The sequence below is a fragment of the Dichomitus squalens genome (genome assembly GCF_000275845.1).
Source record: "Dichomitus squalens LYAD-421 SS1 unplaced genomic scaffold DICSQscaffold_7, whole genome shotgun sequence".
Classification (NCBI taxonomy): domain Eukaryota; kingdom Fungi; phylum Basidiomycota; class Agaricomycetes; order Polyporales; family Polyporaceae; genus Dichomitus; species Dichomitus squalens.
In genome coordinates this window covers 952062-974037 of record NW_006766889.1, presented here as the reverse complement: position 1 = coordinate 974037, position 21976 = coordinate 952062, and the positions used below count along the sequence as shown (strand labels likewise).

At 60.7% G+C, this 21976-nt stretch overlaps 5 protein-coding genes across 5 annotated transcripts; 3 read left to right on the top strand and 2 right to left on the bottom strand.

The window, feature by feature from the left end:
• Positions 1–98: 98 nt before the first annotated feature.
• Positions 99–2625, top strand: DICSQDRAFT_83032 (V-type ATPase). Its single transcript, XM_007363906.1, has 10 exons — positions 99–255; positions 313–340; positions 393–420; positions 483–753; positions 812–951; positions 1014–1340; positions 1416–1566; positions 1707–1894; positions 2023–2152; positions 2246–2625. Exons 1-10 carry the CDS (start codon positions 165–167, stop codon positions 2431–2433), a joined length of 1542 nt encoding a protein of 513 aa, XP_007363968.1. The 5' UTR covers positions 99–164; the 3' UTR covers positions 2434–2625.
• A 5290-nt stretch (positions 2626–7915) lies between these two features.
• On the top strand, positions 7916–10731 carry DICSQDRAFT_168304 (Tcp11-domain-containing protein; the record flags this gene model as incomplete). Its single annotated transcript, XM_007363905.1, has 3 exons — positions 7916–8561; positions 8635–9275; positions 9421–10731. 3 exons carry the CDS (start codon positions 7916–7918, stop codon positions 10729–10731), a joined length of 2598 nt encoding a protein of 865 aa, XP_007363967.1.
• A 1845-nt stretch (positions 10732–12576) lies between these two features.
• On the bottom strand, positions 12577–16458 carry DICSQDRAFT_134848 (uncharacterized protein). Its single transcript, XM_007363904.1, has 3 exons — positions 13584–16458; positions 13217–13484; positions 12577–12829 (listed from the first exon to the last, which is right to left on the bottom strand). Exon 1 carries the CDS (start codon positions 16280–16282, stop codon positions 14483–14485), a length of 1800 nt encoding a protein of 599 aa, XP_007363966.1. The 5' UTR covers positions 16283–16458; the 3' UTR covers positions 12577–12829; positions 13217–13484; positions 13584–14482.
• A 1009-nt stretch (positions 16459–17467) lies between these two features.
• Positions 17468–21038, top strand: DICSQDRAFT_160579 (uncharacterized protein; the record flags this gene model as incomplete). Its single annotated transcript, XM_007363903.1, has 5 exons — positions 17468–17745; positions 17794–18291; positions 18614–18725; positions 18786–19618; positions 19674–21038. The coding sequence occupies 5 exons, from the start codon at positions 17468–17470 to the stop codon at positions 20458–20460; spliced, it is 2508 nt and encodes an 835-aa protein (XP_007363965.1). The 3' UTR covers positions 20461–21038.
• Positions 21039–21252: 214 nt separating this feature from the next.
• On the bottom strand, positions 21253–21936 carry DICSQDRAFT_168300 (uncharacterized protein; the record flags this gene model as incomplete). The annotated part of the gene is made up of 5 exons (XM_007363902.1): positions 21253–21322; positions 21377–21513; positions 21580–21675; positions 21743–21832; positions 21931–21936. The coding sequence occupies 5 exons, from the start codon at positions 21934–21936 to the stop codon at positions 21253–21255; spliced, it is 399 nt and encodes a 132-aa protein (XP_007363964.1).
• Positions 21937–21976: the final 40 nt, after the last annotated feature.

Genomic DNA, 21976 nt, shown 5'->3' with positions numbered 1-21976 from the left:
CTCCGAGCCCGAGGGCTACATACTCGCAGGCGTGGGAAAATGACTGAACCGGTATCCGTGCGCGCTTGGGCGTTTGTCGAGTCCTAACTGCCGCTGGGCCGGACGTCACTGTTTCTGAGCAGCTTGAGTGTTCTCCTTTACGTCCACGACTCACGACCTCCGACATGCCTGCGAGCCCTCGTCTAAGCGATCATGAACTTGCTGCTATCAACGCTGCGGCAGTGACGCGTGAATACAATGTCAAGCCCCATCTTGGTGAGGATCTCCGCCCCAGGTGCGACGGAGCAGAAGTGCTGAGCTAGGGACGTGTAGATTATCGGACAGTCTCTGCCGTCAACGGGTGAGTATCAGCGACTGTCTACACAAGGAGGGCAGAAATGACATCTACGCAGACCGTTAGTCGTCTTGGACAATGTCAAGGTGCGTTTGAATCTACCAGTGTGAATCTTTCGTCCACTTTAGGTACTCACATCGAAGGGCAGTTCCCCTCATACAACGAGATTGTACAACTGACTCTGCCTGATGGTACGAAACGTGGCGGTCAAGTTCTTGAAGTGCAGGGGAAGAAGGCGATCGTCCAGGTCTTCGAGGGCACATCGGGCGTCGATGTGCGGGCCACCCATGTTGAGTTCACCGGCAGCAGCATGAAGCTACCCGTCGCGGAAGACATGCTTGGACGTATCTTCAACGGCTCAGGCCAGCCCATAGACAACGGCCCTAAGGTTTTTGCAGAAGATTACTTGGACATTAATGGTACGTCTTCCACCCGCCACCTTGACGTCCTCGCCCTTAAATCTCGCTGTGCCTTAAGGCTCTCCCATCAACCCCTACTCTCGTATATACCCCGAGGAAATGATCCAGACCGGTATCTCCACCATTGATGTGATGAACTCCATCGCGCGAGGACAGAAGATTCCTATCTTCTCCGCTGCGGGTCTGCCACACAACGAGGTTTGCTGCTGTTCGCACTGTGCATCGTGGAGGAGGCATGCTCATCGGCTTGGAAAAACTAGATCGCTGCTCAAATTGTACGGCAGGCCGGCTTGGTCAAGGGCCCGACAAAAGACGTTCACGATGGCCATGAAGACAACTTCTCAGTAGTATTTGCCGCTATGGGTGTGAACATGGAAACTGCGCGCTTCTTCAGGCAAGACTTCCAGGAAAATGGCAGTCTAGACCGTGTCACCCTCTTCTTCAACCTCGCTAACGACCCCACGATTGAGCGTATCATCACCCCGCGTCTCGCCCTTACAACAGCCGAGTACTATGCTTACCAGCTCGAGAAACACGTTTTGGTCATCCTCACGGACATGTCATCGTACGCAGACGCTCTCCGTGAGGTACGTGTATTCTCAAACACGGCCATGTGATGGCTCGATCTGATCATCTTGGCCTGGTGCCTTCGCCCAACGTAGGTATCTGCCGCACGAGAGGAGGTTCCTGGTCGTCGTGGATACCCTGGTTACATGTACACCGACTTGTCCACAATCTACGAACGTGCAGGTCGCGTGGAGGGTCGTAATGGCTCGATCACTCAGATCCCTATTCTGACAATGCCTAATGACGGTGCGTCACTACCTCAATTCCCTTCTACCGCTCCGTTCATTGACCCGTTCCACCACGCTACATTCGGATTCTGGACTTCTGACCGATCCATTGCCGCCTGCCACGTTGTTATACTCATGGCTATCTCCTGCGTCTACCAGACATCACGCACCCAATTCCCGATCTCACCGGGTACATCACGGAGGGCCAGATCTATGTCGACCGCCAGTTGCACAACAGGCAAATATACCCCCCGATCAATGTCTTGCCCTCCCTGTCGCGTCTCATGAAGAGCGCCATCGGTGAGAAATTGACCCGCAAGGACCACGGTGATGTTTCCAACCAGCTGGTACGTGGTTCTCTTCGACCCCTTAACCCGTACACGCCTCGCTACCGGCTTGTGGTGGCGGTGTGTTAGTAATTGATTGGAGCTTGACTGACGTATTTGGCACGTGGGTGGAAACAATGCATTTGTAGTACGCGAAGTACGCAATTGGACGTGACGCTGCAGCAATGAAGGCAGTTGTTGGTGAAGAGGCACTATCACCAGAGGACAAGCTCGCGCTGGAGTTCCTCGACAAGTTCGAAAAGCAGTTCGTCGGCCAGGGTACGTCTTTCCACCACTACTCCTTCACCTTCCTACGTTTCCGTTCTCACAAAAACACGACGATCTTTCCATATTGTACTTCGTGTTCGGCAGGCGCGTACGAGAGCAGGTCCATCTTTGATTCACTCGACCTTGCGTGGTCGTTGCTGCGCATCTTCCCTAAGGAGCAGCTCAACCGTATCAGCCCGAAGATCATATCTGAGTTCTACGCCCGCAAGAGTCGCAAGGCCACCGAGGACGTCAAGGCTCCTGCGCAGGACAAGCTCGTTGATGACGCGTAAGCATGAGCTTCGCGTTCGATGGCAAGACTCTATTTTCAGCGTTCCCTCGCCGGTGGGCCATGAAGATACATGCGTTCGTCGTCGAAGTCCATGAGCCTGAGGTGGAGAAGCACGCGCCGATGACACGAACATTGCTCTTGCCAACAATAATTGTACATATCACCTTCAGCACGATGTCGATTGTTTGATCTCTTCCCGACGGACCACGGAGATTGTGCGTGATGAGAAGCTTCAAAGAGCTCCCTCCAGGTTGGTTGCGGGTTTTCTGCGGATCGTACGAGTGTTCGCCTCGATATGTATGCGTGGTATGTGCATGCTACTGCGCGTGGCACTGACTCTCGCACAGCGTGGCTTAGCGTTCCTCTATACGTGCACCTGGCGGCGAAGTCTGACGACATCGGCGATTTCTCGTGCGCTTGATCATTCAACATGTGTGCCTTGAGTCTGATCGCGCTCGTAAGTTGCTGCGCCTGGGTAGTTCTGTCGGTCGGTCCAGAAATGACGGATTGCCTAAGCATGTAGAGGTGAGTCACAGCACTTCCACAGACACTACCGTAGACATACTGACTCATGCTGATGAACAAGATGAGAGAGCCATGCAAGCATCGGAATCCTCGGAGCTCCACCCAACATACTATTACTTGGCATGGTCGACGGACGGTTATTTGGCAGCGTCGACCCGCTTACATCCATTGTACGTGCAATGACATCCTGAAAGAACCCCACATCCCGGCCCAAGACGAGCATATTCGGCCACCTGACCTAGACAAGAGCTAATCGGACCGGGACGCCCACGTTTCCCTCAGCCTCTCAAATCATCCGCAAAGCAGGAGATTCATGTCCGCGCCTTCGACATCTTCATGTTCAGGAAGCCCGCCTCTCACGTGCGTTCTACACGCTACTGTGAGATTGTTCGCCCAGACATACCACAATTTTAGCTACCCACATATGATGCACATATACACACATGCCAGTGCATCTAGCACGTCAGGCAACGTTTATCCATCCATGTCTCCGTACCCCGCGGGAGTCTCGGGCTGGCACCTATGTGTCATAGAACAGGTGTGAGGCCGTATCCTGGGACGTGGCCAGTAACGGGTCTGCGGAACTATGTGTGGCGTTCACTATCGCTTCTCATGCTCAATGCCAACGATGCCCTTGACCCAGCGCGAGCCTGGAATCCGTCGGAGAACCTGACAGCCAGCCACCAGCCAGAGCAAGGACCGCGAAGCTTCCCAGTGCGGCCTTGGCCACGCTACCTTGCTGGGAATCCGCGATCCCCACCTTCCAGAACGCGGCGCCTCCTCCGCCGGCGCGTGTGCGTAGAGAACTTCGCGCATCGTGCAATCGTGCAGGTCCTATCTAGGGCCCTACACGAAGCGCGTCGTGGGAAGCGTACGCGTACGAGGAGAGCCGCGGGACCGTTCTAGGCTCTGGTGTTCGAGATACCACAGTTTCGGCCTTCGTCCCAGCTGTCGCGCCGGATGGCTCGAGGACTCGAAAGAAGTCCAGTGCGCGTTCGCGGGCACCGCCGAGCCGTCGCCGCTCCTGCCGCGCATGGCGCAGCGTGGATCTGCTGCGCGTGTCGGCGATCGAAGCACGCTCGCGAGCTTCAGCTCGAGATCTCAAAGCCCGACAAATGGTGCCGGGACGTGCTAGCGCACGCGGACGGCCGTCCAGTCCACCGGTTGCCACATTCGTGGGGGCGGCCGTGGTCCGCCTGACGAGGCACGATCTTCCCGTCTTCGAACTCCTCTCCGGCCGCGACTCGTTTCATTTTCATTTAACTGGGAGAAGAAGGTACAGGAAGCGGCCAATCGCGCCGCGGGAGCCCGCCTCGCGTCTCGGGGGGGCGGGTGCGCAGGCCGGTGCGCTCTGATCGTCGCTCGCCTTCCTGCGAGATGAAAGCGTCACGGGCGGGCTGCGGTCTGCGGGGAAGGACGCGTGGGGAGCGAGGTGCAGCACCTCAGGAGGTTCAGCGCGTACAAGGCAACCGCGGGCCAAGGCGACCCGGCCCCTTTATCTCCCAGGCTCTATCGCTCGGGCAGGGACGCGGCGGCCACGTCAGGATCCAGGACGAAGAAGGAGTTGGGCTTCTCTGCGGCGCGGGACGTGCGGCCGGGACGTGGCGCGATAGAAGAAGGCCTGCTGGTGCTGGGGAAGGCTGCAGCGGCCGGAGAGCGGGCGGCAGCGGGCAGCGATGTGGAGAAGAGCGTCCTAAGGCTGCACGCACGAGAGCCCAGTCTGACTCAGCGTCGCCCGGATGCTTTAACCTACGCTGCTGCCTCGCGCGTTGGAGCTCGACCTGGCCCCCTGCCATGTCTGTCTGTCTCTTTGTCTAGGGCCTCTCGCCACTCGGCCGCTTGACGTCTTCGCTGACCCCCATGGCACCCCTAGTGTGGCAAACCATGCCTTGTCGTGGCGTAGCGTGTGTGTGGAGGGGTGCTTGGGCATTCTCCCGGCCGTAGCAGGAGCGCCGGCTTCTCACAAAGCACCGTCAGGTGCGCCCGGAATAAGCAGGTGGAGAACAGGGGTGTGTCAGGGAGCCGACGAGTCTTGTTCGACATACCGCTTGCAGCATCATCATAAGACGGCCGGGCGAGCGGGGCTGTGCGAATCCGCCCGAACGCGTACATCACATCCTGGTGGACGGCGCGGTGCACGGTACCGTGCACTAGGACCACAGCGCGGCGCTGCCGCCGGATGTCTGCTGGAACTGTAACTGGGAATGGAAATGGAACTTTGACAGGTGTATGTATGTGGACGACGGGCACCGCGGGAAGGCATGTACGAGGTGGGACGACGTCGACGTATTCGACTGTCGGGTTGGCGGCTTTCACGCAGGATTCCGTCATGCCGCACCCCCTGGCACAGACAGGAGGACGTTATGATGTGGTGATGCGTATGTGGTTCGTGTGACCTCGGTTCGCGCAGATTGCCTATCCCGGCCGCCTGAGTGGGAACGCGAGCGGTCGAGGGCTGCCAGATTGGCGTCGGGCGCTGGGATCTTGGGCTCCCATCGCATCGCTGGCGTTCCGGATCGCACAATGTATGCACTGCTCGATATGAAGCATCGGGATCTGATGATGGTGTGGTGTTCAGGGCACGACGCTAATACGGGGAACGATCTATTAGCTCTGGGAACGGACGGATGGGGAAGATGTCCCCGATATCGCGAGCACAGGAGATGGGGCGGGCGGGGGACAGGTACTGGTGCTGCGTGTGAGCTCACGCATACAGAATACAGCAGGTGGACGCTTGCGAAGGTTGGAAACGGACACCGTCGCCGTGCGCGCGTCCGGGTTCGCAGCAGGATCCGAGCGAGACTAGTACTGCAGGGCCGTGCGCAGGGCGAGCGGCGAACGCGGACGTGATAGGGAGATAGATGAATGAACAGCGAAGTTGCGAGCTCCGGGCGGGACGTCGTGGTGGGTAGCCTGCACTGCTGCACGAGCACGGGGCGCGACCAACGATGCAACAATATAGAATGAACGGGAAGCCGCAGGGGCCAGCCGAGTCTGCGACTACGCCATGCCGGGAGGGGAGAGGGAGACGACGACCGGTGGGCAGGACATACACCTGCGTGTGGGGGTTAGACTTGATCTGGAAGGACGCTGCAGAAGAACGCTGGGGGGAGCAGAGATGGGAAGCTGATTGAGCGGGGGGATTGGATTCGGATAGCGCGATGGAATCAGAGTTTTGGGACGAGCAAAGTCCGACGAGGGCCCAGCGCGTCGCGATTCTGGTGTTCCGCCCGGATCCTGCCAGCTGCGGTGTCTTCTGTGGTCCATCGACAGTGCTTTGGCCTCCTGGCTCGCTGCCGGGCAACTGTCGGGCTTCTGAGACCAGAATAGACGATGTTGAACAAGATCGCATTCTTGACGGGCGATCAACAAGGTGTCGGTTCGGGCTCTTAACGCATGTCAGACGCCCGGAGCTTGTGTGCCCGCAAGTGTGTTGGTTTGGTAGTGATCTTACGATCACGACAAGAGCGGATTTTTGCAGAGATCTGCCGAGCTAGGAAGTTGGGATGGCCTTGACATATCGGGCTATGCGCCGACTCGACTTCATCGTGACGTCGGCATATATAGAGGCGCGGAGTCCAAACTGACGGGGTGGGTGGTGCGGAGAAACGTGTTGTTTGGGTTTGACAACCACCCGTCGCCTCGGAACAGGCCCACTGTTATTGTAGACGAGCCTGAGGGGCCGCATCATATCATTTCTGCGTAGCAGGAACGTCGAGATGAGAGACAGCCACCGCCGTGAGATAAATGTAAGCATGAGCATCAACGCATTCCCCACCGTGCGGGCGGATCTGTGAGGAGCCATCTTGAAGGGGATGGCGTCGTGTAGAATGCATCGGGTCGTGACGCCGATGTTGCGTCTGGGATGGGAGGGCTAGCGCTCGCCTGGAATGGTAGTCGGTCGCCTGCAGCCACAGTCAGCGAGCCATCTGGGACGCTGGCCTCTCAGATTGCGGGTGCACTAGGGTGGGGTCCGGGCGGTCTGGTGGCGGAGTCCGATGGCATGGCCGGCAGCGGTGAGACAGGCCGGACCGGGAGAACAAGGTCGAACGGGATGGAGGGCTGTATATGGTGATGGCGAGAGCCTCGTGTTGCGATGGCTATCTGAAATGAAAGATTGGCAAGCCAGAGACGATCGCGTGGACGAAGCGCGGCAGGCGATGAGTGGACCCTTTGTCGTTGAACTCGGCCGCAGCGGCGCACGGTGGGGGCGGCGGGCAAGCGAAGGATCTGGCGGCGGACTGGCGGCGAAAGGAGGGACGGTGTTGCAGGGGGCGAGGCGTGGAGGAGGAAATTCCGGCGTAGATCTGATTGCATGTTACGTATTTGCGGAGACACCGAGCTGGGCCGCGCAGAAAGCGAATGATAGTCCTCGTCTCAACGTGGTCATCGTGCGGCAGAGGCGTGTGAAGCAGCGGCCGCGCGAGGAGCCTAAACTGTCGGATTCGGGGACATGAACATGGATGTGGTGGGGGTACGACCACTGCGCGGTGGGCAAGACCTCTCTGCGCAGACCACCGGGTGGGTCCATGTGGGACAATCCCTTTTGATCTCGGTTTCTGGCCAGACTGCGAGGCCTTCCGGATATGGACATGGCCCGTAAGTACTTAGCACGCGCCGGCGGGCGTGCAGCCGCGGCTACGATCCAGATCTCGCGGCCGCTTGGTCTCAGACGGGAAACAACGCTGGTTATTCACCCTGGGCCTATTGTGAGCCTGCTGGGCCTGCGCTGGCAACGGACGACATGCATGTGCGTGTCGTGTCCCTCTCGGAGAATGGAAGTGGGTATTTCGTGAGCGACAAAGGGGCGGGGAGGACGGGGTGCTCAGGCCTCAGACTCAGGCGTTATGGCAGCGTGTCGCCCAAGCGGGCTGCTACCACGCGTTCCTTCTCGCCTCCCTAAATATGGTCCGCCATATCCTCCTTCCTCCCGTATCTCCTCCCCCGTCCGCCCTCCCATGGACGACCTTGCCCACGAGTCCCGTCCTATCCACTCCCTCAGTCGCAAGCGCAAGGCCGACCAAGACGACCATAATGGCCCCCCTTCTCCCTCTGACCCTCCCCCCACCCCCGACGCCATGCTCATCGACCCCCAGGCCACCCCCAGGTGTCCTGCAGACGCTGCCACCCCCGGGCCCTCCACCTCCCCGTGGCACATAGCCCGTTCCACCCAAGGTATGGCTCCTTCTTGGCCACACCCGCCTTCTCCCTCTTGTGCCCCTTCCGCGTTCAACCCACAACGGAACCGCGAAGGTCAAGCGTCTCCCAAACGCCTCCGCATAGACATTCCTTGCACACCACCAGGATCCCCACGTTCGCGCCGTTTGCGTGGTCCGTCTTCACGTCATCACCTCGGTCGCCATCGTCGCGCAGGAGAAACCCGCGACACGGGCATCGTCTCCGCGACCGAGCCTGGTCCAAGTAGAGGGTCTCTCTTGCGCACCGCTAGTCTTCCTTCTGTGTCTTCCAGTTCGCGTTCCGTTCCCGCCTCTCCCGTCGAGCCGATAACCATCTCTCCCCATATACCCCCTCACCAACCTCCCATAAACAGAGAGACATTGAAGGAACTCGACCTCGAAGCCATCCTCCGCAATCCTCAGCTCCGTCAGTACCCCTTCCTCTTCCTTTCTCCCGTAGCTAGCATCCCATTCACACCAATGTACGTTTGTCTTTGTAGGCCATGACTTGCTGTTCGATTCTGGACTGCAGTTCCGGCCGACGTCGAGTCGCCGCAAGCGCGATCTCGCAGACAACTACTGGCTCGCCATCGTCCGCGAGCTCGAGTGCGGGTGCACCTGCACCACTCTCGATGCCAACGGTCGACTCACCGAGCGACGCTGTGCGTGCGGCATCCTCTCGATGCCCATCGACCGCCCCCTCCTCGCCTTCTCCCAGGGCAACATGATGACCGTCCGCACGCCTTCGCGCATTCGGCCGCTGTTGAACGAGCTGCTCGAGGTCCTCATCTCCATCATCCAGCCTCCCCAGCCTCCCAGCACGCGGCCGCCGGGGCTCCTCTTCCCACCGCCCCCACAGCACCCGCAGTTCCAGCAGAACGTCGCGCACGTCGCGCTTCTGCGGCAGCTTCTCGACCCTGACCTGATCCAGCAGGAAATCGACCACGGGCTGTTCGATCCCTCCGGCGTCTTTCAGGCGATCGGGGACATCATCCGCTGCCATTGTGCGCCCATGCGCGACGCCGCCGTCGACCAAATGGTCGCCCTCGCGCGCAGTTGCGCCCCTGGGGGGAGCGGGACGAAGCTGGACGCGGTGCGCGCGATCCGGCTGTGCTTCGAGATCATGGAGCTGATGAAGCTGGTGAGTGCTGATTCTCTGCGGTGCCTGATCTTGAGCGTGTCTGATGTGCGTGTGTGTTCGTGTTCTCTGCTTGCTCTTTGACTCCGTGCGTGCGTTCTGCGAATGCCGTCGCTCGCGCGATCCGGGAATCCGCGTGCGGCAATAGGACGTGGCCAACCATCAGCTGCAGACGCTGCGTCCGTACCTGGTCCGGACCGCCGCCCAGTACGAGATCAGGACGTTCCGGGAGACGCGGCAGAACCGACAGACGACGTCGCTGGGCCTCACGCGCGCGTGGCTCAAGTCGGCGTATCGGGCGGCCGCGGAGGGCTCTTCGCTGCACTCGCAGAGGTTCTTGAGGCATTCCCGCCAGACTCGCGTCACGATCGCGGTCGTGAAAGCCGTGGTCAACCTGATCTTCGACCCGCCTGCCGTCCCCTCGCCTCTGTCGTCCGCCCCGTCCCCCTCGTCCCCATCCTCGTCGGCGGCGGCATCAACGCCGGCTCCCTCAGCAGTGTCGACGCCCACGCTCTCGTCGCCCCCGATCGCGTCTTCCCGCTCACACAGCAGCTCGAGCTCGTCATCACAGTTCGCAGGCTACCCCGAGACGTTCTTTCTCGACTACGGCCGCCTCGCGACGCTGAGCACAGATGCGGCCGACTTCACCGCGCTCTACATGCTGCTCATGCTCTACCGCCAGCTCGTGCACTCGCACGCGCACCGACAGTCGCGCGGTGGCGCGCGCGCGCAGGTGACGAACGACGAGCTGCTCAGGCTCAAGAAGGAGATCTGGGAGATCGGCCCGTCCCACCTCGGTCTGTGCTACATGCAAAACCGCCCGCGGCCGAGCTCCAGCAGCAGCAGCTCCCGCGGTTCGTCTTCGTCCTCGTCGAGCAAACACGAGCGTGGCGAGCGCGATCGAGAGGCGGAGCTGAAGAAGTGGCGTGCGGACATCGGCGACGTCGTGCTCCAGGTGACGATGCGCGCGACGGAGCCGCGGCCGCTGCAACAAAATCTGGGGGGCGAGCCTCCGGCGAGAAGCGCGGAGGCGCTGCGCGCGCCCGACGCGTCCGTGCTGAGCTTGGCGAACAGCTGGGCGGAGAGCAACCTCCGTGCGGGGTCGCCGCTCAGCACGCTCATGAAGAAGCGGATACGGGAGTGCGTCGAGGAGGCCGTGCTCGACATCGTCCTCTCGCCGCCCTCCTCGTCGCCGGCATCATCAGAGCCCGACGAGCCCAGCGAAAACGACGCGCAGAGCTCGTCGAGCGGACTCGAGCCGCTCATGCCGGAGATCAGGCACTTGGCGGAACGCGCGGCGAAGCTGGTGTCGATCCACACGAACGTGTATGGCTCGCTGTACGCGCACCCGGCTTTCCTCGGGCTCGACGCGTCCGAGTCCGAGTCCGAACCGTGCCCCTCGCCCGCGCCCGCACTCCTCTCCGCGACACCCGCGCCCGCGCCCGCGTCCATGTCATAGCCGGGCGTGATACGCACCTGCACGGATATATACCCCGTTTCGTGTATATGACACGCAAGATTCACGCTTTCAGAGCACGCTGAGCCCCCCTCGCTTCCCCTTCTGCGGCAGACGCTCCCTCCTCTCCGCGGTCGTCTCGGACAGCACGCCATTTATGACTTTGGGTATGATCCTCCATGACATGTCCGCGTCCCGTCTACGCCTAGTCCTACGTCGGCCGCGGCCTCCGTTGCGCTCTCCACTCGGACATCTGTCTCTCGCTCGTCTGCGTCCGCGTTCTCCCCCGCCATTCGCGCGTCTTGCTTTCCCCCCTCTGGGCTCTGATTGTGGTTGCTCCCCCGCTTTTGCGTCCATGCGCTATCACGATCCCTCCCCTTCCTCTACCTCCTCCACCTCCCACTAGTGCCCTCTTGTCGTTCCCGTGTACATCCTTGGTGATCTTGGCAGCCCTTCCCCGTCGCTCTCTCCGCCGTCCGCTTACGGCCCCCTCTCGCCGTCGAGCCCTAATTACCTACTTACCCTCTTACCGTCGAACTCTGTGGATAGTAATGAAATGAAAGAAGTCAAGAAGCGTTTTTTGCAGACACGCTCGCGCATGCGCACGTTCCTCGCCGCGAGGTTTCCGCGAGTGCCCGACGCGTTTGAGCACGCTGCGAGTATTGGTTCAAGTTTAGCCTCGCTTCTGCTTCTTCCTCCAAAGCCTCCCCGAGACCCTAGGCCTGGGTACGTACGTATGTGTATCTGATGCGCGTGACCGGTGACCACCACGTCCCTCCAAGACTAAGTATAAGTACGCATCGCGGGAAGCATAACGCGAACGGCTCGCAGACAACGAGGCGTACCGGTCTACTGCTGGGCCGGTGCTGGTCCCACATCTGCGCTAGCGTGCGTTGAACATTCGATCGCTGAGTCGCGGCGAAGACGTTCTGACGGGGGGAGGGGCATCTACCTGCACTCTCTCGTGCTCAGTGCTAGGCCTGAGGTCTGTGCTCGCCTCTGGGTTAATGAACGCGCGATCGGAGAGCGCAGGCACGGTCGCACATGCGCACATGCGCATGCGGCGTGCGCGGGTAGGGTCGTGTTCGCGCGATAAGTACGTGCGTACGGATGTGGGGACTGCATATCTGGGTCCTCCGGTCGTTGCATTCGTGCATCCGCCTCGGAATAGTCTCGGCTCCAGACGTTCTTCAGGCCTCTCTGCCCCGGCACTCGATGTGTCGCTGCGCTCCGCAAGCCTCAGGAAGGAGTAGACCAAAACAGGAAGGCAAAATTGATGGAACGAATCGTGAAAAGATCTGGAGGGGGGAAACGAGCGCCGGGGGAGAGAGGCTTCAGAACACTGTCTGTAAGCGCTAGAACGGTAGTTTCCTGGGCGATGTGTGCTATTGTGGTCCATGCATACATGCGTCGTCCTTGGAGAATTGTAGCGCTGTGTGCGCCGAAACGGAGGCTAAACCAGCTATATGGGGCGCAGGGCCGGGGCGCGACCGGCGGATGTCCAGTTGGCGTGATACGAATGGAGATTCTGTTACGCTGGTGATTGTTGGTGCAATTGACATAGACGAGGCGGTCGGCACTGTGAATACTTGTAACGGAGGTCATGTAACAATCCAACGCGGCAGACTTGAAGCAGAACGAGGAACGGTTGAGACGTTATTGTGTCGACCGACGACGCAGGGTGTCAGCCGCATTCATCAGTAACGTAGTGTGCGTGCGGCCCGGGGAACAGAGAGGGCGACTGCTCCGGCGGACTCACGCAGTCAATACGGCGCTCCCCGGTGCCAGAACCATCTTCGGCTGTCCAAACGTTTCCTACCTCAATCGTCTCTCCCTCGTCTGCCATGTCCGCTACCTCGTCGAGTTCGTCGAGCCGAAACTCGCATTCGACGAGCCCCTCCTCGTCCACGTCTCCCACGACAAGCTTGACTACCACATCCTCTGACGGGTCTGGAGCCTCTAGTTCTACCCTGGTGCCAACCGCATCAAATTCGACATCTTCCCCGTTCTTCGCCACACATACGACTGGCGATGCGGCTAGCTCGAGCACCAGCACTCAGAGCAGCGGGGGAATGGGTCCCCCGTCGTCCTCGCTATACCTGTACGTCTATTTATCTTCTGCATAGATGAGAGTGCATAGCCCGAGGGGATGCGTGGGTGAATAGGAGTGCAGGATCACTACGCGACGGGAGAGAGTTATGGATCACAGCTGTATGCACTCGTATCCCGCGCACGCCTACGTCCGCGGCATCCCCCACCTCGGCACTACCGCTCCATCCCTGTGTTGTGTTATAATACGTCGGACTTGTGCTGACGGTTTGTAACTTCTTTCCGGCCGTACCGTGCGTCTACTCCGCACGACGATGCTAATCCATATCGAACACCCTGCCAAACTCAATGCCCACCCCACGTAACTGACCTGGACTCACCATCGCCTACCGACGCGGACGCACGCGGGATGACTGAATGGACTCATCGGGTGAGCTAGATTTACGTTCCTCGCGACCCTCTTCCTCCTCCTCGCCATCTCCTCCGCCATCATCATGCGCGGCATCTTCCTCCGTCGCCGCTTCCGCCGCCGCCTAGAAGAGGCTATCGCCGCAGGGGTTCTGCTCTCTCCGAGCGACGACGGCTCAGGCGGCTTCGGTCGCGCGTACCGCCGCAAGCTGCAGCGGCCAACGCTGTTCGACGTCAGCGTGCTCCCCCCGTACTTCTCGTCGTCCAGTCCGCAGGACGGGAGCTGGGAAAAGATCATGGTGAGTCCCTCCCCGGCCTGCTCGTCCTCATATATGCTGCAGGAGCGGATGGTGACGGCAAAGACCTCTGCCCACGTTCTCGCGCGTGCGAACCCGTAGCCCTTCTCCGGCAGCGTCACCTCCGAAAAGCCAGAAACCAAAGACACCCCCGCCGAGACGGACATCGCGTCCTCCCAGAATCCCCCAGCAGGTCGCCAGCCTCGCATCCGTGCCCTTTTTGAAGGCGCGGCGTACGTCCTCCCACGCAACCGCCTCAGCCGGAACAGGACGGGCGCGCGTCCAAACCCGTCCCCCGCCACGCCCGCATCAAGCGCAAACGCGAGCAGCGGCAACGACGCCGAGGGCGTGTTGGGGACACCGGCGATACCGCTGGAGCAGCAGGATCCTGTCCAGCGCGCGGCGGAGGTGCGCGTCGCGGTCATGGTCGCGATGCCGAACCCGCACCGGTCGGCGTACGTGCCCCCGTCTGTGGACGCGGAGCTGCACCAGCTCTCCCCGGGCGAGAAGGGCAAGGCGCGCGGTCTCGACGGGTGGGGCGAGGAGGGCGAGGAGGAGGCTGGGGTGCCGGACGTCGTGTTCGGCCTTGCGGAAGTCCCTCTCGTGCAACCGTCGCTAGCTCCGGCTCCGGCTGGCAAGGACCAGATCTCATGATGATTGCGCGCTGCTGCTGGAGATTGTACGGAGTGCTTGCCGTTTGTTCTGTGTCTTCGTTGCTCGCCGTGCTTTTCACGAGTTGCACGTTTGTACCCGTAATGATTTTCCTTGATGTCCATGGACTATGATATGTAGTTGGCTCGGAGGAGACTGAGTCGCAGTGTAGTTACGAAACCATCGTCGCTCGTTCAGCAATGTACATGTATTAGTCTACTCATGAATCCGTTAATGTGTTGTACTACTGCTTACATCTCGCATGTCCTTCTCGTGCACAGTCTCGTCTAGATGCCAGCCGGCTCCCTCTGCAACGCGGTCCATCATCCAAGCCATACACGGACAAGCCTTCAGAACGGCAAGATCAGCATCGGCGCGTCCCCGAAGTCGTCCTCGAAATCGTCCTCATCCTCGTCCGCGTCCTCCCACTCGTCCCCGTCGTCGTCAAACGGGTCCACGAGCTCGACCTCCTCCTCCTCCTCCTCGTCCGAGCCCTCGAACAGCTCGAACCGGTCCAGGTGCTTCGCCAGCCACGCCTCGTCCTCCTCGTCCAGGTCGTCGTCCTGGTTCATGAGCACCGTGCGGATCGGCGCGCCCCGCGCCGCGCGGAGCTCGACGAGCTCGCGCAGGCGCGCGCCGTCGACGCCCGTCGTCGTCAGCGCCTCCAGGCGCGGCAGGTACAGCTCGTTCTGGTTCGTGTTCGCGGACGTCGACGGCGTCGGCGAGGGCAGGAGGAGCTCGAGCCAGCACTCGTCGAGGTAGAGCATGTTGAGGTTGAGCGAGGCGACCTTGTCGAGCTGCTTGTACGCCTCGAGCACGACGGCCTCGTTGCAGCGGAGGGACGCGATCTTGAGCGAGGTGATGTTCGAGAGGAGCGAGCGCGCGCGGGGGCTCGCGGAGCCGGCGACGCCGGGGCCGCACAGGGAGAGCGGGGGCGGGGGCGGCTGGGGGAGCGAGCGCGGGGAGGCGAGGTAGGCGAGGAAGTCGGAGAAGTCGTCATCCTCGAGGTCGAGCGCGAGGGAGGTGAGCGCGGGGAGGTACAGGCGGGTGAGGAGCGCGAGGACGTAGGGCGGTTCGAGGTACGCGAGCACGAGGTCTTCTAGCCTGGAGAGGACGAGCGGCGCGGACGTGTCGACGTCCATGGCGTCCTCTGGCTCCCGCTCCTCGCGCCAGTCCGCAGGCACGCCTGCTGGGCACGACATGCAGAGGGTCAGCGTGCGCAGGTCCCGGGACGAGCGTAGTATTCGCGTGAAGTCGGCGTAGCTCGGGCGGACGTCGCGCGCGTGGTACGCGAACTCGAGGTCCGTTAGCCCGGTGAGGAACGGCGAGCCCTCTTTTGACCAGTTGAGATGCACGCCCCAGAGCGCGACGTGCGTTAATCGCGGTGCGTTTCCATTGAAGAGCACGAAGGGCTGTTCGCGGAGCTCCTGTAGCTTGAACTTTTCGTGCTCGTCCGTGTCCTCGTAGTGGTAGAGCTGCAAGACCTCTAGCAATGGCGCACCAGCGGTCGCGCCGAGCTTGACGAGGGCGCGGTGCATATGTGGGTAGAAGGAAACCATGATTTGGAGGGCCTGTATGTGGTCGACATGCGCCACGACGATGTCCATGATCTCCGTGATTATGGACAGGTCGGGGTCGTCGTCCTCGGGTTTGGGTCTATCTCCGTCATCACTGTACTCCGACTCCGAATGGTCGTCCTCCTCTTCAACCGTGCGGTCGATGATGATGGAGAGCGGAGCGGTGCTCGCGCGATCGAGGTATATCAGCGCGCGCTCCCAGGGAGGCGGGCCCTCGAAGCGTATGTGGGTCCAGAGGAGGGAGTTTTTCAACGCGATGGCGCGCCAGCGTGCGCACACGTGCGAGACGAGGACGTTGAACGGCAGCTTGCGCTCCCTGTCCTCCGCGTCTTCCCGCCCGTGGCGCAGCGGGCGGGGGCCGTCGTCGGAGAAGGACGACGCGGTCGAGAACGAGCCGTCGTCCGACTCGCCGTCGTCCACGTCCTCGAAGTCGTCCTCGTCCGGCTCGTCGTCGCGCTCGGGGGCCCACCCGAGCGTGAAGATGTGCGAGAGGAGCTCGGAGGGCAGCTCGTTGACGATGCAGCGGCCGCTCTTGGGCGGGAAGAACGGGTTGTCGTTTTCCGGGGGTTCCATGTCGACGTGTGCGGCACTTTTCGTGCGTGAGATGGAATGTTTGGATGGTCCCGCCACTAGAACGCGGGGCTACGTACGCACCGGGAGATCGTGTCCGCCGCAATATACGCGCGCCGTCGCGAGTGATTGGGCTGTGGCCGGATGGGTCGGGAGGAAGGGCTGCGATGCGAGGTGGTGGGTGAGAGAGGCCGAGGACAACCGCGAGGCGCGTCATAACACCCGCGCAAAACGGTCGACGCGCAAAATCAGTCTCGGCACGTGGCCATCGATCCAAATAGACGCCCTCTCTATTGTGAGCTTGTTCTCCTCGGTCCGGACGGCTCCGGCCTGGGACACATTTATACTGACCGCCAGGCCCCCAGCGCACGACGTCACTTGATGAACTCAAATTCAATACTCATGAGTCTACTCTAAGCGTAAAAGACAGATAACAGACTCATGCTCGCACGCGCTAGACCACAGATGATTCAGGGCAGCTTACCTCGAATTTCACCTGGTGCTACTGATCCTAGACATGGAAGTGCCCCCACCTGTGATAAGGCGGTATTGGACAAGGACTAGTACACTATTGTGAATACATTGTGCGGGGATAGCTTGTTTGCAAATTCCAACAGACTCCCTGGCTTCCCTTCATCGGACATACATCGAGCTTTGGCGGTGTTCTAGTTGATGGCCACGGAGGATCAGCGGTCAAAGCCCAATCCCACAGGCATGGATGGTGTCCATCTGGCACTCACTGCACCGTCTGCCGCACAGCAGACCGCCACTCCTCCTCGTCGCGACGATAGCAGAGTCAAGATGTCTCCGCGGCATTTCTTACGACAGAGTGTAAAGCGCGGAGATCAGCGTGGGCGGAGAGCCCGATCGAGGCATGAGAGATTTCCCACCGAGACGCGCGAGAAATGTTTAGCACGTACCGCGACCATTAAACTACGCTCGTCATGGATTCGAACAGGGTGGCCAGCCGGTTCTTCCAGGAAGACAGCGGGGAGATCATATGGGAGGCCCGTCATTCCGCGACTTGACGTGCGACGACATGCAGCGAACCGGCGGTTGCAGAGGGCCTCCTCCGCACGTGGCGTCGCATGGAAGGAGCCCCATATTTACTGGTCGGCCGGCCCTCTTCTCCCTCCAGGCTTTTGGGTGCTGTCCTCCTCCCTCCCTTCCGTATGTCCCCCACCCTCCATGTCTTCCCGGCCCCAGCCCCCCTCCTCCTCCCGCTCCTCCAGTTCCCCGCCCGCCCCGAAGACCATTAAGCTCAGCCCGCACGCCCTTCTCGCTCTTCCCCACCGTCTAACTCATCCCCCACCTCCGCAACCGAAGAAGACATCTTCGACATGGGGCATCACCCCGCATTTTCGCATACCGCTCCAGGAGATCCTTGACCGCAAGCATCTCCCGCCGCTTGGGCTGAAGGACTTTGAGGAATGGCTGCTTTTCATCGACCGCATGCCGGAATGTCTGTACGTAACGCGTTCACCCTCCCCCGGACGCGTCTAACCGTCCGGCAGTTACTTCATACTCTGGCTACGAGAGTACAAGTCGCGCTACACCGCGTGGAGGCGACAGTCAAAGCCGAGTTCGCCTATTCGATGTTCGTCGAGCCCCGGAGCACCGACGTACCGCTCGGTCACCCTTCCCCCACCTCCCAATCCCGCGCTCGCACAGTTCTATATGCGTGCCAAAGAGACGTTCCTTACGCCCTACGCGCCCTACGCCCTCCCCGTGCACGCCGACCTTCTCGCTTCGTTCAGCTCCTCGCTCGATCTCGAGCTCAGCTATCGGCGGCCGTCAAACTTTTCGATACAGGGCCCGGATCCGCTGCTGACCGTCCCGGGACAGCCGCCCCCGCCGCCGTACCCGGAGATATTCGAGGAGCTGGAGGAGCGCGTGACGGCGATGCTGTCTGAGAGCCTGGACCGGTTCGTGCTGGCGACGTTCCACAACGTCGGCATGCCTCGGGCGTATTGCGGCTGCGCGGGGGGCACAGTCATCGGTCTCACAGGAAGGTTCGTAGCTTTTCTTCGGCCGCTCGGTGTGAGAAGAGCCATTACGCAACCCGCCTTCTCCGCCGTCTTCGGGCCTTTTATTGGGCGTGCTTACCGCGGGGGAGTGGGCCGCGTACGGCAGGGAACATGCCTCGCTTGGCGTTTGGGTGGTTCTCTCCCGCTGCTTCTGACCCGCATGTCGCCCGGCCTCCGGGGCCGTGTGGTCAGAACGCGGGCCAGGTCCGGGCGCTACCTCTCTCTGACACCGGCTGAATTCAATTCGAACCATCTGGGATCGTCCCCACTTGCTCGCTTCACTGACTCTGACTCTCCCCCTTCACAGCGCGCCCATCCTCCTCGCCAACTTTCTCACCGGCGGCTCGCGATGGTGGCGTTTCTCTGCCCTCCCTGGTCTCTGGCTCGGCATGACCATCGTCATCTCCGCCATGTACGGTGTACGTTCTTCTCCGTATGCCTGGAAGCATCCTGGGCGTGACGCTCACGAACGCGTTTAGGTCTGCATGATGATCTACGTCTTCGGTGACCTGCGACAGCTTCGTTCGTTCGAACTCGCTCGTGTGTCCGAGACTGAAGGACCAGGTTCTTCATCATCAGCGAAGGAGAAGAAGCTCATTCACGTCGGGAAGTTGTCCTCAAGCCACCCGGCGCCTGAGTACGGCGCTGACAGCAAGGGGAGTAGCATTCGACCGCTTACCGGTCCCCCACCCCCACTATTCAGGCAGTCCGTGTTCTCAGATTCTGCTACGCCTCCTCGTTCCCCTGCCACTGATGTTTCCGTCTCACCGTTGTCACGTCCCGCACCACCCAAGCTTCGAGTGGTGGCGCCTCCGCCCGCCCACACGTTCACGCACGTCCAGACGTCGTCTCGAGCCGAGGCCTCGCAGACGAAGATGTCGCCAATAGCGTTTGCCTCCACCTCGCATTCACCAAAGGCTGACATTTCACGAGAACACCTCGGCACGAACGAGTTCCTCTGCCACCTAGAAAGCGACTACAGCGACTCCGACTCAGAATACGAATCCGACTGCGAAACTGGATCGGAGGCCGACGCGAGCTCCGAGGCGTCCCACGATGCTCGAGCCGCAGCGACGGACGCCACAGCGGCAAGTAATAACGGAAAACGTCCGCGAGCTCGGCGGAGACGGCGGCGTGAGCCCGAGATCCACATTTCGGATGCTATATTCGATGAGGAGCCGTGCCCGGAGGGACCTGCTACGGCTGATGCTCAAGAGCGTCGGCGTAGCTCAGTATGGGGAGAGAGCAGCGACGAGGACGTCGGATCGGGCGCGACGTTCATCCATCCCTTCCGGTGGGATCAGCTGGAGGAGTACGTCTGCTCGTCATGCAGGTTGAATGTCGTTTGCTGATTCACTGTCGCTTAGTTCAATATGCTCTCATGACCTCGAGTCTCAAGCTGACTGTGCGGCTGAGCACCAACGAATCGACGCTTTCGACTTCGACGGTCTTCCCAAGCGCTCGTCTCGACACAGCCGTTCGGACTCAGCTGTCTCTCCACTCCCATCGGCCGCGACTCCAACATTCGCAACCCCGGCCTTAGTTACGCATACTCCCGCCGTCAATCTGGAAAAGCCATCCCGCGGAGTCCACTTCGCCTCTGGCTTCAACGCCTCTCCCCGTCCATCCGCCTCAGCCGCGCCCGCCAGGCCTGAGGCGGCTGTAGGGCTCGTGTACAGATTCCTGGGGTACCTACAGTCGAAGTGTGGCCCACGTAACGTCGCGATGTACTTCCTCGGTGCCGGAGACTCGACATCGACCGTGACCGGACCCGAGGGCGTGAGCGTGCACGGCTCTGAGCGCCCCACGGAAGTACGAGGATCACTATCCGGGCCCACATCCCCCACGTCCCCCACGTCTACGCTCAGCCCGCCGTCTCTCGCTTTCCCCACAGCACCGGAAGCACTGGCGTCGGAGAAGTCGTTCGGCTCCTTTCCCTCGAAGCCGAAGGCGCACAGCAAGGAGTCGTGGCGGAAGCGGGTGAGGCGCATGCTGCAGGTGCCGGCGTTCGCGTCGCCGCTCACCCCGGTGCTGAACCCGATTGTCACGAGGGGGCAGTGGGAGATCGTGGTGAGGAGCGCGATCATAGCTTTCGTGCTCAGCGCGTCGATTGTCGGAGGGCTGGTGGGCGCGCCCGAGACTCGCGTTACGTAGACGCGATTCGCCGCTTTCTCATCGCCGGGTTTTCATTGTGGGTTTCAAGGTTACGTCGTCATGCACTCCACGAGACTTGTACGTTTGCTTGTCTATCGTTGTCGCTGTCGCTCTGCAGTTTAGTAGTTTAGTATAGCTTTCTGGCATTTTACCCTCAGTTACGCGACGATACCGTGTTTTCGAGCGTACTCTCCTCCTTTTTCCCCCGTCATCGTCGTTAGGGGGTATAGGTAGCCTGCGCAATTTTCCGGTACCCCTTCTCGTGGTCCTCGAGAGATCTTTGCAAACAGCAGCCTCCTTCAAGTACGCTACACTCCATACACCACGCTTCCAGCTTGAATTCTCCCGCGCACTTCACGACAGCCATTCTCTGCTGTATTAGTAGCTACGCTCCCGACCATCCACGGGGAGCCTTCTTCGCAAATCTTCTATCGTCTTCGAGGCCCAACCCCGGTCGACTCTCCCGTCTTGCAGGTCTGGCGGGGTTGCCTCCGCGCCGCCTCTATCTTCCGCTCCTTACCTTACTCGACTTGCTGGCGGCACTGGGCGGTCCTCTTATTGCCCGCCGTCGGGCTCACTACCTTTCCGTATACTTATGTCACCATTGTTGTACCTTACTGCTGCCTTCCTGTGCTGTAGCTTCTCGTTCGGCGGAAGGCGTCGTGGGCACGATTTATGCGCGTAATTGTACTGTAATGCCCGTCGTATACGTCGCAAGGCGTGCATTATCGTACTAGACATCGGTCCGGAGCGGGTGAACAGGTCTGTGTGGACGCGTACAACCGGCTAACCTTATACATGCTCGAGTGTCTGCGGAGAGTTATGTCGCTTGACTAGCGCAAGTCCAGGTCCGTGCAACGCGCTAGCAACACGTCAAAGCAAAATGCGAGGCCGCCTAATGGCGTTCAGAACCAACTGCTTCGCTTCTGCGACCTCTGCAGGGACATCTGTGCCCGGGTAATATCTGCGGACGTATGCGTAGGGCTCCTCCGCACTGAGGGCGTGCGCTGCGTCAAACGAAGAGAGGGGCTTGAGCTCGACGAGTTCCCCGGCCTGTCGGGGACGTAACAGCGCGTTAGCCATTGCGATGGGACGAATGGGCTGGGAAGCGGCACGTACCTGCGGGCCGGGAACGCTCTGGCCCCACGGGAACGTGCCGTCCGGGAACGGCACTTCTACGAGCTGGGTGTGGTGTCTGAGGACTCCGTTGGTTCTCTGCGGCGACGAAGAGGAGTGATGAGGGGGGGGGCTGGCGGATGGTGAACGGTGACGACGTACTTACCTTCATCTGGCCCACGTAGCCCTCGACGGCCAGACGGTGAGCGATGTCCAGCTTCGTGTTAATAGCGACCACGTCCAGCTTCGGCCACGTCTGGATTCGAAGCAGCCACCTCGCCCTTCGATGTAGCCGTGTCGTTCTGTATGAGGAGGAGAAGGTGTTACTGATCTGCTTATGACATTGACTCGAACGTTCATGATGCACGCACCTCTGCTGTTATGATTGGGGCGGACACCT